General features: G+C 40.5%; 1 protein-coding gene across 4 annotated transcripts in view; it reads left to right on the forward strand.

The window, feature by feature from the left end:
- Positions 1–15,973, forward strand: part of LOC306888041 (homeodomain-interacting protein kinase 2-like) — a 113,360-nt gene that overhangs the window by 22,736 nt on the left and 74,651 nt on the right. For all 4 annotated transcript variants that reach the window (XM_079446138.1, XM_079446140.1, XM_079446141.1 and 1 more), the window contains exon 2: positions 2,359–3,499. In XM_079446138.1, the coding sequence (XP_079302264.1) occupies positions 2,359–3,499 (1,141 nt within the window). The remainder of the gene's footprint in view (positions 1–2,358; positions 3,500–15,973) is intronic.

The raw sequence follows: 15,973 nt of genomic DNA on the forward strand, positions 1-15,973 counted from the left end.
ATGGTCAGCGTCTTTAAATGCTCAATCAGTTTTTAAAGCCCAAGAATCCCTGGAATTTAGAGCTAAAGCCAGATAGATACTGAAATCATTCAGTGGTGTAGTCAAATATAAGAGGTGGAAGGAGAAAAGAGAGTTTGAAAAGTGAAAGAAAATGGAGAAGCAGGAAGGTAATTTTGAAATTGCAACTATCAGGAGTCATAACAATGATGAAGCGTTCATGTAAAGTTTCCTCTGTATGTTTCCTATCTTGGGAATTTTGTTGCGTCAAGGAATTCCTCAAACCAAATGAGATTCATTATCTGCTTGTAAAATGAGACCACAAAGGAAAAAAGTAATTATTCTAATAGAGATTTATTTTGTATGGAAAGCATCGAAGGAGATCCATTGTATATTTAATATCCTCAGTGGAGAGGGATAGAGATTATTCTAGAAGGCTCTGGTTGTGCTGTCAAGATAGAAGATTAGTGAAAAATGTTGCTCTCCCTCATGTCATTCCAAACATTTTTTGCTGTTATTTTTTCCATGGAACAAGAAGAACACTGTGGTCCAAAAAGGTCAAACAGCACCATAAAAGTAGTCCATATGAGTCTTCTGAAGCCATATGATATCTCTGTGTGGGGAACAGTTTTAAAGAGAGTTCACCCAAAACTGAAAATTCCCTTGTCCAAAACAACATTAGACCTCATTGATATTTTTTGTTCAATACTTCAAAATACCTTCAGAAATAGTTAAACATGTTTGAAACAACATGTGAGTAAATGACACAACTTTAGACATAACAACTGACCCTTTAAGGGTTTATTATTATACTTTGTTTATTATTGCTCACATATCTACTTTTATGATGCTTTCATGGTTCTTTTTTTGTGTCACTTTTGGAGCTTGACAGATATATTCCCAATGAACTATATAAAAAAAGCTGCATGTCGATTCTTCAATTTTCTTTTTATTTTCCACTTAAAATACAGGTTTCACAATGACATTTTCAGTTGAACTAATTCCAAATATTATATAACACTTAATATAATAGTACATAAATCACCTCTCATTGCACCCATCCATAAATCTTCATGTCAATCACTCAGGACTGAGAGAGAATGTGAGAACACGTTGAAGGTTTTAAAACACTGCATGTATATTTTTGTGTCCTATAGAGATAACAAAGGATCTTACATTCATATTGCAGGCAGATTATCATAATTGAGACGCTCTGCCACAGGAATGCAATAAAAAGAATTGTGCATTACAGTAGCAGTTTAGGTGTGAACTGATATGCATGTGTGGCGAGAAACGCACACTGAAGGAGCCTTTTTATTTCCTGGTGCGCTAATTCAGGCCACTTTTGAGATTCTGTAAATAGTGCATTACATTGTGCTCTGCGTGTAATCCTCTCAGTACTGTAATCATTATTTTAGCACTACAAACAGTGCCGTTCGTGAGGGCTATTTCTGGACCGTTGTTTGCTTGGAGAAGCGTTGTCTGTTCTGAAGCAAGAGAGTTCCCAGAAGCCAAAATCCCGCTCAGTTCTGCTTATGTTGTTTTGTTTTGAGGATCTGATGTTGAGATGTTATTCAGATGTTTCAGGTTCAAGCACTTTTTTCTGTTTCAAATGCCTCTGGAAAAGTGATGTGCATCTCCCTGAGGTAAACGTTGCAATGTGTTGCATGCATGGGCTACTTTTTTTTTTCTTTTAGGAAATTGCAATCATTCCTAGAGACTCACGCAAATGGCCCTGGGTTTGACGTGGACTCTGGCTTTTTGGTGGTCCTCACATAGTTCATTGTTTTTACAGAAATCCTGGGGGGCCAGTAAAGAATCAATATTTTCTGTTCATGCATTAATATTGAATTTTGTGCCAGTTCAGTTCAGATTTGCACTGTGGATAGTAGGAAAGTCGCTTTTCTATTTGACGAGGTCCCCAAAAGGAGGTGTCTGGAACTTCTGGAAACATTTTTCAACAAATTTGTCAAGATTATACCCCAAAAAAGAGATTGTCGCTAGATTTGCAACAGGAGGAGTTAAGCCATGGACGTTATTAGAAAAATACATACATCAAGGTTTTTTTTTCTCACCACGTGGATTCAGTTTATGTAGAAATATTCATAAATATAGAGGGTGAAATCAGTCCAGGTGTTGCCCCGAAGCTGACTCCGTCAGCTTTAGTTTCAAGTCTGAACACTGCTGAGCAATCAAAGAGAAAGTGTGCAAGGTATTTGTACAGCGGCTATTTTATAAGTTAGCATCTGGACTCTGACTCTATTAAATTGGCCTGCCATGACCTGTAGGATTTTTATTTAAAGCGTATACTCGAGTTTCAGTCCAAGTTTCACATTCCCCCTCTCTCTCGCTCTTCCTCAGGTATGGCCTCGCAAGTGCAAGTCTTCTCCCCTCACACTCTCCAGTCAAGTGCCTTCTTTAGCGTGAAGAAACTGAAGGTGGAGCAGAGTTGCAACTGGGATATGACAGGGTACGGCACGCACAGCAAGGTCTACAGTCAGAACAGCAAGCAGAGCATCTCAGTCGCCCCAGTGGGCATCAACGCTGCCAGTCTCCAGGTCTCCAACTCTTCCCTGTCCTACGAACAGGCCCTCCTATTCCCGGCCAGCTCAGGGCACATTGTAGTGGCCTCGGCTAGCAGCACGTCTGGGGCAGCTGGTCAACTGTTGGGCAGCACCGGGAGCAGTGGAAGTGGCAGCGGAGGCCACAACCTGACGCACCGCAGCACCGTCAGTCTGCTGGACACGTACCAGCGATGCGGGCTTAAGCGGAAAAGCGAGGAGCTGGACAACAACAACGGCAGCGGAAGCAGCGTGCACGTGGTCGAGGAGCAGCAACTGCCCGCACCCATGATCCAGAACAACGCGCAGAGCGGGGCCACCGTTGCGACTGCGACCGCCTCCACCACGGCGACGTCCAAGAACAGCGGCGCCAACAGCGAGGGCGACTACCAGCTCTTGCAGCACGAGGTACTTTGCTCCATAACCAACACCTACGAGGTGCTGGAGTTCCTGGGTCGAGGGACGTTTGGGCAGGTGGTGAAGTGCTGGAAACGCGGCACCAGTGAGATCGTGGCCATCAAGATCCTCAAGAACCACCCTTCGTATGCGCGGCAGGGCCAGATCGAGGTGAGCATACTGGCGCGGCTGAGCACAGAGAGCGCTGACGACTACAACTTTGTTCGAGCGTACGAGTGCTTCCAGCACAAGAACCACACGTGCCTGGTCTTCGAGATGTTGGAGCAGAACCTGTACGACTTCCTCAAGCAGAACAAGTTCAGCCCGTTGCCGCTCAAGTACATCCGACCCATCCTGCAGCAGGTGGCCACTGCCCTCATGAAGCTCAAGAGCCTCGGTCTGATCCACGCTGACTTGAAACCGGAGAACATCATGCTTGTAGACCCAGCCCGCCAACCCTACAGGGTCAAGGTCATCGACTTTGGCTCTGCTAGTCACGTCTCCAAAGCGGTGTGCTCTACTTACCTGCAGTCCAGATACTATAGGTAAGGCGCTAATGTTGTCATGCCCTTTGTTGGAATTGCTCCTCTTGTTCACTGTTAGTTTTTCAAGATTCCTGTACTCCCATAGTCCTAACTTCTCTTCTTGCAGGTGTGTACACTGTAAAAAGTGATGTTGACTTAACTTTAAAAAAATTGAGGCAACCTGTTGCCTTAAAATTATCAAGTAAACAATGACAATTCACTTAACTTAATTTTTTTAATTATTATTTACTTGATAATTTTAAGGCAAGGGGTTTCCTCAATTTTTTTTAAGTTAAGTCAACTTATCACTTTTTACAGTGTAGCATAAATACATTAGTGGATTAATTGCTTCTGCCATCTTGAAATTGTTCTGTACTTTGACATACATGGCAAAAATTACTTTGTGGTTTTTCAATTAGTCCTTTTGACTTAAGAAACAACAATGTTTAAGGTATTAAGACTTGTTTTGTTTCTTGGATATGAGTGTATGTTGTCTTACTACACTTTTCATTTTTTTTAAAGGGATATTTCACAAAAAAAAGAAAATTCTGCCATTAATTACTCACCCTCATGTCGTTCCAAACCCGTAAGACCTTCGTTCATCTTTGATATTTTTGATCAAATCCGAGAGCTTTCTGACTCTGCATAAACATCAACGCAACTTACATGTTCAAGACCCAGAAACGTAGTAAGAACATCGTTAAAATGGTCCATGTGACATCAGTGGTTCAACCTTCATTTTATGAAGCTATACGAGAATACTTTTTGTGCTGTCTATGCAGGGTCAGAATGGTCTCAGATTTCATCAAAAATATTTTAATTTGTGTTCTGAAGATGAACAAAGGTTTTCCGGGTTTGGAACGACATGAGGGTGAGTAATTACTGACAGAATTTTCATTTTTGGGTTAACTAACCCTTTAACTGGTTTATACTTTTAAAAACACCTTTATAAAAAGATTTACTCTTATAGTACCTTATGTTGTGTTACTTGTCAAGTAATTGTATCTTGTTTCAAGCTTTTTTTTTAGATATTTTACCTTAGAAACTAGACAAATACTCATTAAAAATAGGATTTTTTCCAGTGTAGGATGTATTAACAACAACTGGGAAAATTATTTACTCGGGCGTTGTTAAATAAGTAAAGTTTAACCCACAGATCTACATTTGTGGTGTCTGTATCACTCAGTGTCCCGTCTTGCAATTTCCCACCATTTTTATACTTACCTTTTATAATCTGATGGATCCCATGGCCATATGGGATACCAACCGAGTCTACTTGTAAAAAGAAATTCTGTTCTTAGTGAGTATTTTTCTCTAAATTATAGTTATGCTGCTGTTTGCAAACTCTGTAGTAGGGAAGTGCGCATATTGTTGTTTTTTCTTGGTGTTGTCTGTTAAAAATCCCCAGAACTTCCTCAATACATGCGTTTAGATGGACTCATAAAATTCAATGGCTTGCTGAGAACCTGCTTTCTTATCTTATTTAATGTGATAAAACACATGTTGAGTTCTGCTTTGAAGATTAAAATAGTACGTTTACTGTGTTTTACAGCATGGTACAGCTTCATTGTGGCAGCACCTGGGAGATATTTGCAGCTGTTTTAATTTTTTTCCCCCCTTCCATACTTTCCTCCTTTAGAGTTCCTAGTGCAAAAAGCAATATATTGTGCTTTTAAAAAACAGCCTACAGAAATGCAGCATCAAGTTGACTGTAAACAGGGAGTCAGTTTCATTTCGGTTCACTTCCCTCCTCCCAACCTGAATCCAGCACGCTCATCGCTACTTACAGTCTCCCTAGGGATGAAGATACGGGGTCACCGTCAGTTCCCCGGCAATACTTCCCTGTAATCCACACCAGAGCGCCAACATTAGAAACAGATGCCTCACTTGAAAGCTGCTTATTTTTTTTCCAGTCAACTCTTTCATTTACCTGTAGCCGTGTTTGGGTTTCACGGGCCAGATTGGGCTGTTTTGTGTAGACATAGACCTGGTTCACACAGAAGCTTGCTCTGTTGGGTTGGCTCGGGTAGGCTGAGGATGGGTTAGGTTAGGTGTATGACCACACAGCCACCCCGAGAGAAATCAAACACAGGGTAATGAGTCAGTCCAACTGCTGCCAGATGCGTTACGTTTAGGATGCCACCGGCATCGTTACTAATTGAAGGTAGATAGGCTATCGTTTGAGTTTTGCAAATGCTTTGATGCTTGAGTTGCAACTGGCCACTTGGTCATGTTTGAGAAATTGCTGAAGTGAGTGGAAACTATCAACAAGTTTGTCGGCTGCTTGGTTCTTTTATCCAAGTTGTGCTGATGCAATCGGTTTGTATGTAGGAAAAGTTCAAAATAGACCGAAAACTGCATGCTTTTGACTCAAGGTCACTGTAAATGAGTATTTAATTAATGTTCTGTTCCAGTTTGGTGGAGAAGATTTGCAGCAGGATCTGCATAAGCATTTTTGCAAACTCTTAAACGCACACTGCGTTTTTAAATCCTCAACAGTGAAAGAAATACATCTGTTTAAGGAAAAGCAAGTATATTTCAACTGCCCATGTGCAGTAATTGAGTGTGCGTCAGTTTTGTGACCTTTTTCTTGTGGGAGTCCACACAGAAGAAGATCCCCTAATTTCCTCCCAGCTGGAACGAAGAGGGCAAAAAAGCTGACAATGAAAGAGTCACATCAGCCATCAGCCTTGCACATCTGGAGCGAGAGAGAGAGACATAACAAGCACTATTACTACTGTGCATATTTAATGTTAGGGATTTGTTCAAATCCTTAAAGCTATAATTTGGTGCATAACTCATGTTGCACCATTTGATGTGATTGATATGATATGATTACACACTGCAGAAAATCCTAGTATTTATGTCTTGTCTATTAAATTAATATAAATATATTTAAAATAACATATATGTACATACTAAGGCTCGTTTTAGAGAATGTATTTCATCTGTTTTGCACTAGTTTAAAGTAAAAATCTGCCAGTGCAATAAGACAAAATACAGCTGTATTAATGCAGTCTGTGAAAATAAGTCTTAATTTCTATTGCAGTGTTGCTTCTGAAGTATATTTTATCTTATTTTAAGGGTAATTATATATTTTACTGGAATAGCAAGTTTAAAAAAGACTAATTAAAAACTCATTTAAGAAGTAATTTTTTGCATAACATGCAGAAAAAAAATCTAATTTACATCGAAGGAGGGGTAAAGCCACGTCTAGAGACATAGTTGTGCAACTAAACAATGTGCAGCTGCATTGACCCAAACCACCCTAGTACAGCATAGCAATGCCATAAAAGTTTAGGATCATAGTGGTGATTTTTGCATGGGAAAGCACTGTTTCAGAAAGCATAAAAATCTTGTTTTAGTGATGCATTTAGTTCATGGATTGCAGATCTGTTGTAGGTGATCTATAATTATCATTGCATCGATGCAATCGTTGCATTTCTGTACTGAAAGCAACATGATACCTCAATCAGACATCAGCCTACTGTTACCATTTTTCAGTAACAGGAGGACACACACACAGAAATGTAGCCAGCAGCGCCCCACCTGTAGAGGCCTCCCACGGAGTTCTGTAGCCCTGGGAGAGGATCACACTGTTCTTGGAACGCTCTGACTGTTTAATACAGGCTTCTGTTGAAATGAGGGTCTTCTGTCTCTCATAGGGGAAAATCTTATTATGGGAAAGGAAGAGAAAGATTGTGGTTTTCTGAAAGGATCATCAGCTGACACTTTTCTAAATGGCTTCTGCTAGCGAATCTGCCGTGTAACGAGAATGCAACATTGATCTCCTTTCACAAATCATTGTGTGTATACTGTCAAAAATACTCCCTGCTGGGTTAAAGGTGAAGTGTGTGTATGCATTTTTCTGCATGTAAATGCTCTCTTCTATTCCTGTTTATAATCTTAGACTAATAAGTATATAGCTACTATAGAATATAAATAAGCCATGTCAAGTTTTATTACAAGTGTAAATGCTGGCTTATTAGTTTATATTTGTATTTAGCTTAAATATATTAAAACAATGTTCTGTTTTATTTTTAGTAAATTTAAGTACTTAATCTTATTTTAAGTTAGATGGCTAGGCAAAGTTTTTTAATTCTTGTACATTTTATCTTATATTATATTATTTTATTTTATTTCAATTACCAAGAACTGTTTTAATAGTTTTAATAATAACACTAGTTCTAAATAAAGCTGTTAATTTCAAAATAAATTATCTGTGGAAATGAAATGCTTTTTTTTTTTTTTTTTACACTTTTGACCCATGATGGCATGATTTGGGGGCAGTGACCTGTTTGTCCAACCAATGGAAGACAGAGTGAGTGTTCATGACCTTTTTAAAAGGTCATTATTTTTGCAATTGCATTTGGTGATGCAGAAATTACACACTTCACCTTCAATGCATAACAAGGCCACAACGCTTTCTAGAGAGAGAAAGAACAGTAATCACTCCTGCGTCTCTCAATCTGTCTGGATTTATTACATCTGGACTGCTGATGAGAACGGCTGAATAGAGCAGCTTGTTCTACCATTAAAGCTCATGAAAAACTTGAGAATTAAGGCTAACCCTTGCACCAAGGTTACCAAACGTTTCTGTCGAAGGCAGGGGCTTTCAGCAGAACTGTTATATAAAGACATGCTCGTTCATGCATCTTCCATTCTGTTCCCCGCAGTTATTTGTTTTGGCAGTGCTTTTAAATCTGAGGGACAATTACCCGCGACCTTCGATAGGACAGGATGCACAAAATGTTCCCTTTGCATATTTTTAACTAAAGCCCCCGTCGGCCCTCCCCTCCTCCCATCTTTGCTTCCTAAAAGGCTCCTCTTAAGATGCCATCAGCTGCAAAAGTGATTGTGGAAGGCAGGGAGGACTCTCAGCAGGAAATTTCCAAAGTCTCAGCAGCTTGCTTATGTCTTTGGTGTCATTCTCCTACTGCAAAAGCCCCGTGAAAGCTTCCACAAACGGATGTCAGCACTGGCAACGCAGCCCCTATCAGCTGTTCTTCATATCTTTATTGCCGCTGCTCAACACAAACCCACAGTCTGTCGCTTCTGCTGGTATTTGATCCGTTGTAGTGTATTGGATTTAAGAGCTCGTATTGTGCTCGTATTATTATGCTCGTGATTTTATAGATTTTTTGCGACAAGTAAACAAAGCAATCCTAATTAAGGTGAACATTAGAAAGGCAATTTGCTGCATACACATGCTAGCCATGGAAAAAGCAGTCAGACTATGTGACTCATGCATTGCATGTGTTGGATTAGACATTTACAGCCTTATTAAAGTAGTAAAAAGCAGTTTTACGCATCTTAAGCGTGATCTTTCAGTCTGTTCTATGTCTTATTAAAGTCAGTATGAATTGCTGTTTGCAATATATTTTACCTGAAAAAAACTATTTCTAAGTGAAATTGGATATTTAAGAAAGAACATGTAGGGAAGGACTTTGATTTTATCGATTGTGAATTAATTGGATTGTGAAAAGTGGGTGTTACTTACCAGAATGCGAATGCTATTTTTTTCTTCAGCTTTACTAATTTTAGTACTTAAACTTAAGTACTTATATAACTTATCATTTTTCAAGGTTTTTTTTTTTTTTTACTTTTTAATCTAATTTTAAAAACTTTGAAACTCCTCATTGAAACCCATTGTTCAAAAGAACCGATTTCTGAAAATGAGGCTTTGTGCTGCCTTTTCAACACTGTTTTTGTGACTCATGGCTCATAATTTAATCCGTTATGAATTATTGGATTGCGAAAAGACAGCGTTACTTAACAGAATGCGAATTTGCTAACAATGTGTAATAAATACTGTAGCTATTTGGCAATTGGTTAAAATCGACATGAAATGAAACTGAAAAATGTTAACAACGTTGTGAACAATTTTGTTGATCTTGTAATGTTCCTTAAAATGTTGTAACTCAGTATTCCATACATTTTTGTCTTTTTCATTTCACTTGTACGTACATCACAATGCGGAAGAAAATCTGACGGTACTTCCGATTTGCTACAACTTGAACTTTGTTTTTGGAATAATGGTGAATTACTGAATTGGAACATGTTTTTAGACAGTAAATAGGGTCAATTCTAATTTCACATTGATGTTAAAATGAAAAACACCTATTGTTTGTATGGTGTTTGGTATTTTAGCTTTGCCAAAACAGCATCTTGGATATACACTGCTCTCCAAAAGTTTGGAAACACCCCTGGCAAAGTGTGGTTTTGGACGATATCAGCATAAATCCTTATAATTTTTTGGTTCAAATACATTAAAGTAACTTGACATTATCATTGAAGTCCAGCAATAAAACATAATAATGACAATAAATGCATGTCAAAGTCAGACATGCCCCTTTGCCAGATGTGATGCCTGGTTACTGGTTTAAACTTGGTCCAGGTTTTTAAAAGATTTTTGGGTCAGCACACCTTAATACTGTAGCTTTAACAATTGATTGCCAATTCAAAGTCAATGTTTGAATAAACTGACAGCTCGGATGCCCAGATTATGCAGAGCTCTAATAGCTGCTAATGGTGGATATTTTGATGAATTGAAAATTAATTTTTTTTCTATGTATAAACTGTTTGTGTAATAAAATATGTTTTCGTAGTTTGTGTTGTCCCTTATCAGTGCAAAATTATCACAAATTAAAAAGGATTCATGCCAATATTTTCCAAAACCCCACTTTTCTAGGGCGTTTCCAAACTTTTTGAGGGCAGTGTATTTGCACATAGACGTCATTCCATTGGTCTGAGACTGTTCCTAATACTCTGTTTATTCAGGTTACGTCATCTTAACACCACTCACCCTAGTCACAGTGTGGACTAGCTAATGATGTAACAGGCAAATCTGACTAGCTTACAGAGGACCAGATAAAGCAGATTACCATCCTGTCCCAGATAGGCCTTGTACCGCTTTTATCTTAAATGAAATAGGGATGTATATCACGAACTGAATGTTCTCATTTAAGTATGAGGTTTATGTCAAATCGAGTGTTACGTGGCTGCGGTTGGAACGAGGAGAGCAGATGCATGGCATATGCTGTCATGTGCAGCCCGTCTCTCGTTCTCGTTCTCTACCTCCATCCACAACATCCCGCCCAACCCCTAGCTGGCGTCAGTTCTCAGCACTTTGAAGACCCTGCTGGGTTCGGCAGTGTGAGTCATAGCGTGTAGAGGTCACCAAGGAAGAGACCGCATGGCCACTCAGTGTGTCAGTCAATACTCTCCAGACATCAGAGCCTTAATATAGGAGGGCTTGAGGGGAAGAAAGCATGCTTTGCACATTTTTCTTCGATAGGCAGAAATTTAGCTCAAAGATGCTCAGGATCCGGAGCTCATGACCTTGCTTTCTTTAGAACGTCCAACGCGCTAATGGCCCGAGCTCGTAACCTGAGGGATCTCATCCAAGAATCTATTTATTTGGGCACATCGATCATAACAGCACAGCTTGAATGTGCTATAATGCAGGAAGCAGCTAGTATGCCTTTTACTGTCAGTTCATAAAGCGCTGCATTGTGCAAAATGCAATGTGACCTCTTCTTTAGCCATAATGCCAATGATTTACCCTCGAGACGTAGCGTTTGGTGTCCTTCACTTGGCTAGATTTGTTATAAAATAAGCATTTATTTTAAAATAACTTTAAGGAAACGGTTAAGAATATATTATTGTAAATAACATCTTTAAAGTAAGGATAGACTGACATTTGTCTTAAATACTAGGACATTTTAAGTAATTTATTAGTTAAATTACTTAATTGATTTATTTTAAATATTAGGCATTGCAACATTAGAGACAGTATGTATAATGCATAATAATACATAATACAGTATGTATAATTAATATTTTAGTAATCTAGCATTCTTGTACATGCTGTTCAATTTTATAATGTTTTTGAAAGAAGTCTCTGATGCTCTCCAGGGCTGCTTTGAAAATAAAATTAAATAAAATAAGTAAATTATTATTAAAATGTAAAATACTGTTAATAACGGTTTTCTATTTTATATATATATTCTATTTATTTCTATTTCTTTCTAAATTATAATCCATTACATATATACATATAAAAATGTCATTTATTCCTTTCTTGGAATAAATGACAACAGCCATTACTCCACTCTTCAGTATTACATGATCCTTCAGAAATCATATATATTTTTTTAAACATTTCTTATTATTTTCAGTCTTGAAAACAGTTGTGCTGCTTAATATTTTTGTGGAAACCATTTTTCAGGCTTCTTTAATAAATAAAAGTCCAAAAGAACAGCATATACAGTAATTGAAATCTGTCTTTACCACTATAACTGTCTTTACTGTCTCTTTTGATTAATTTAATGCATCCTTGCTGAATAAAAATATGAATCTAATAACTTAGTAACCACTAAGCAACCACTCATTCCATCATCATGGCGGTGACTTTAGCAGGGACCCCTCACAGAACCAACAAAAAAGAAGACAAAGCTGTATTATCAACCTGTTCATCTAAAGAACATCACGGGGAACATGATTCCTTTCTGTGTGAGCAGTCAGAACCTGCCTATCTTGTGTTTATAAATGAACTACCGTTCCAGGACATTTGCAGTGGCTCCGTGGTAGGCATTAAGAAGGGCTTTAATGAATGAGGTTGCCACTAGTTACTGTTCTCTCAAGCGTACATAAAGCATCTTTTTATTCCGACGCCACTGAGCAGTGGGATTTGCTTACACAGAGCCTTGAATATGAGTTAGGCCGGCCTGTAGCAACCAAACTAGAGCTGTTTACCCGTAATGCAACTAAAACAGGCAACAGACATCACTGGGGTCTTTGATATGCTTTCCACAAGAGAATAAGAATTTGTTTGTACTGCTCAGATAGAAGCTAATATAATAACTGTTACGGTGCTGTGCAGAACAACGAACGCACGACAAGCATAAACAATTAACTTCTCTTTTAATCAGAGATCCAGGAGCAGATACAGACACAGGAGTGCACACACATCATAATAGAAACAATAACCGACAGTGAGACTGACAAACACAGGAACTTATAAAGGGGCAGGTAATTGGGAAGGACAGGTGTACACAATGACTAATTAAACTGAACTAGGACACAGGGGAAAACAGAAAACCCGACATGGAACAGTCACAGAAAACCCAACATGTAACATATCGCCCCCTCCCGGCAAGGCGTGGCCTCACGCCGTAACGTAACAACTGAGGAGGGCGGGTGGGGGATCTGGAGGAGGATGTGGAACCGGAGGGTGGCAGGGAATAAACATCAGAGAGTCCAAACAATAAGTCCATGGGGGAGTGGAGGGTGGGAGGAGCCAAGGGGGAGCCAGGAACAGGAGGAGCCAGATGACGACCCAGGCCACAGTCCAGATGGTGGCCCACGGGGGAGCCGACGGAGGGAGGAGCCATGGCGGAGGAGGGACCGCCGACTCCATGGGGCCGACCAACGGCGGCGGAGCAGGTGGAGGTGGAGCCCGAGGTGGAGACGGAGAGCCGAAGAGCCAGGGTGACGCCGAAGATCCGGAGGTCCAAGGCGGAGCAGATGTCTTCGGCGACCTCGGCGCAGGCGGAGATCCGGATGGCCGCGGCGGAGCCGGAGCGACAGAGGACATAGGTGGAGCAGGAGGGAAGGAGGAGCCCAACGGAGCCGGAGGGACGAAGGGACGGGGCGCAGCCCAAGGAGAGTAGTCCTGAGGTGCAGGTAGGGGGACGACTGACCAATGCGGAGCCGGAAGGACGAGGGAGCCCGGTGGAGCTGGTGGACAGACGGGATCCGGTGGAGCCGAGGGAGCTTGAAGGCATGGTGGAGCCGCAGGGTCGCCGGACTGAGGCGGAGTCTGGGTCTCGGAGGCTGAGGGCGGAGACGAGGGATCCTCCAGACTCAACGCCAACAGAGCTGGAGATCGGCAGACCCGCGGCGAGCCCACGCCACAGATGGTGTGCTGAGGGTGAGCAGAGGGGCTGACGAACTCCAGTGATGAGGGTGTTGGAGTAGGAACCAGATCAATGAGAGGCGGTGGGAGAGGGAGGTCGGGTGGGATAATTCCCCAGAAATCCAATACAGGAGCTGGCTTCAGGATGATTGTGTCAGTGTGAAAGTTAATGAGGTTTCCCAGGTCCAGTTCATGCTCACCCTCAGCGGTGGCGCCGTGGGCGGGGCGTTCCATCGCCCCCGCGATCTCCACAGCTTTCTCCACCGTCGGATGCACTGCCGGCTCTCGCACCTGGTCAGACGTTTGGGGCTCGGGCTCCGGGACGATCGGCAGCTCTGTCGCTCCTGATGGCGATGGCTCAACGACCGCGGCAGGCTCTGGCTCTCCGTCTGCGGTGGGCTCGGGCAGCTCCGCGCTGCGGGGTGGTAGTGGACTGGGCGCTGGGTCCCGAGTGGGGCTGGTGTCATTCTCTGCGAGGTCCACGGTGAGATGCGATTTGCAAGACACCAGCACCCACTCGATAAAGGCGGCGAGGCTCTCTCGAGGACCGTCCCCGGACAACTGCCTACGTGTGGTGTTGTTCAGTCCAGCCTTGTAGAATGTGCAGAGGCAGTAGTCCGGGAAGTGAGTCAAGTTGGCCAGGAACAAAAAGTCCTCGGTGTGGTCCTCGAGAGAGCGGTCCCCCTGTTCCAACAGGAGGACGAGGACAGCGGGATCCATGATAAAAATAAAAAACTGGCAAACACGGGGAAACAAAACGGGGAAAAAACACGCCGCAAATTTGCTGTTTTGGTCGGTTATTATGTTACGGTGCTGTGCAGAACAACGAACGCACGACAAGCATAAACAATTAACTTCTCTTTTAATCAGAGATCCAGGAGCAGATACAGACACAGGAGTGCACACACATCATAATAGAAACAATAACCGACAGTGAGACTGACAAACACAGGAACTTATAAAGGGGCAGGTAATTGGGAAGGACAGGTGTACACAATGACTAATTAAACTGAACTAGGACACAGGGGAAAACAGAAAACCCGACATGGAACAGTCACAGAAAACCCAACATGTAACAATAACGCTGAGGAGGTACAACACTTCTTTGACAAATGTCAGCCGTGACATTTTCTTTGTTATTAAGATTACTTTTTCCAGGGTTTTTCTTCTTTTTTTTTTCTTTTTTTTCAACCGATGGACATCGAGGTGCATTGCATTGATGAAAGAATGCTTTTTTTTTTTCTTTGGATCTCTTAAGAATTACTTTTGAGACGTTCAACCTTTTGTGAAGATGAGTGACAGAAACGTAATAACCAGGCGCTCGTTTCATTTGCCTGTGGGCTACCCGCTTCATAGCGTCTTACTTTCTTCTCAGCGGAGCAAGAGACAAGTAGCTAATTAACTCCTGCTTCTTGAGCATCTTAACACCTAGCCAAGTGCTCTGAGTCATTTTAGCCAGCCACAAAAACTTTTCCATATCACTCTTCCTGGTCATTTTTACCAGTGTAACTGTAGTTTTAATGTGTTATTGTTTTCCGATGCTAATTTAGCATTGTGGCTAGTAGGATAGAAGGGCTAAAGGCACACTTTAAGGAAAATCTGCTTTTCAGTACTCTAATAGTGTATGATCTTTTTATTAAACATTGATGAAGCTACACATTTTGTGGGAAAAGAAATCAAAAAGAAGTTTGTTTTGTTAAAATAATCATATAAATATATAATGTGGCCTTCACACTCTGGTTAAAAAGAAAAAGCCTCCAGTATTGATACAAATACTTTAGCTGAAGTAATATTATTTGTGAAATATCTTAATAATTGTTGAAAACAATCACTTTTAAAAACATTTTACTAAATCTTGTTCATTTTGATCAAATCATTTAATTTAATTTATTCAATAAATACACTCTCATTGAAATTCGTTCAGTTTGAAAATATAGGTATTTTAATTTAACTGAAAAAAAACATTGTGAAAGCTGCTTACACTGATTTATGGAAATACCATAATATTTTAATATGACTTTACAGTAGTACCATTAAGTATAATACAGTATATACACTGAAAAAGTTGGTACATAAACAATTTTCACTCAGAAATGGCTATATATAAATGTATAATAGTCTGTTATTAATATTAACAATATTAATATTAAATATTATGATCCATCTGAATCTTAAATGTCAGTTATTGAAAAACTTGATTTAATTCCTTTGAACAAAACTGAAAATCATTAACAAGGCCTTTGTTTCAAAATATATTTGATCAGCCACATTGCACAGTGAAACATGGATGTTTAGGAAAGTGCTGAAACCAAGATCAAATGCTCTTTTTGCCTTGATGTACCCTACATTTTGTTTCATAAAATTTACAAGCTGTGATCTTCCCTGCCCATTTTTATGCCTTTTGCCAAGACGTTTCCATCCCCTGTCACTTAAGAGACTTTTAGCAGCACACTGTACTGTCCTTCCACTCTATTATTACTCAGTGCTGAGTAACCTACAGCATGGTTTGGTGACATCTGTATTCTTCCCAGCCTAAATAAACCATATTCCTTTGCAAGTGTGGCGTTTGCACTAGG

This window comes from Barbus barbus (genome assembly GCF_936440315.1).
Source record: "Barbus barbus genome assembly, chromosome: 22".
In the NCBI taxonomy this organism is placed as follows: domain Eukaryota; kingdom Metazoa; phylum Chordata; class Actinopteri; order Cypriniformes; family Cyprinidae; genus Barbus; species Barbus barbus.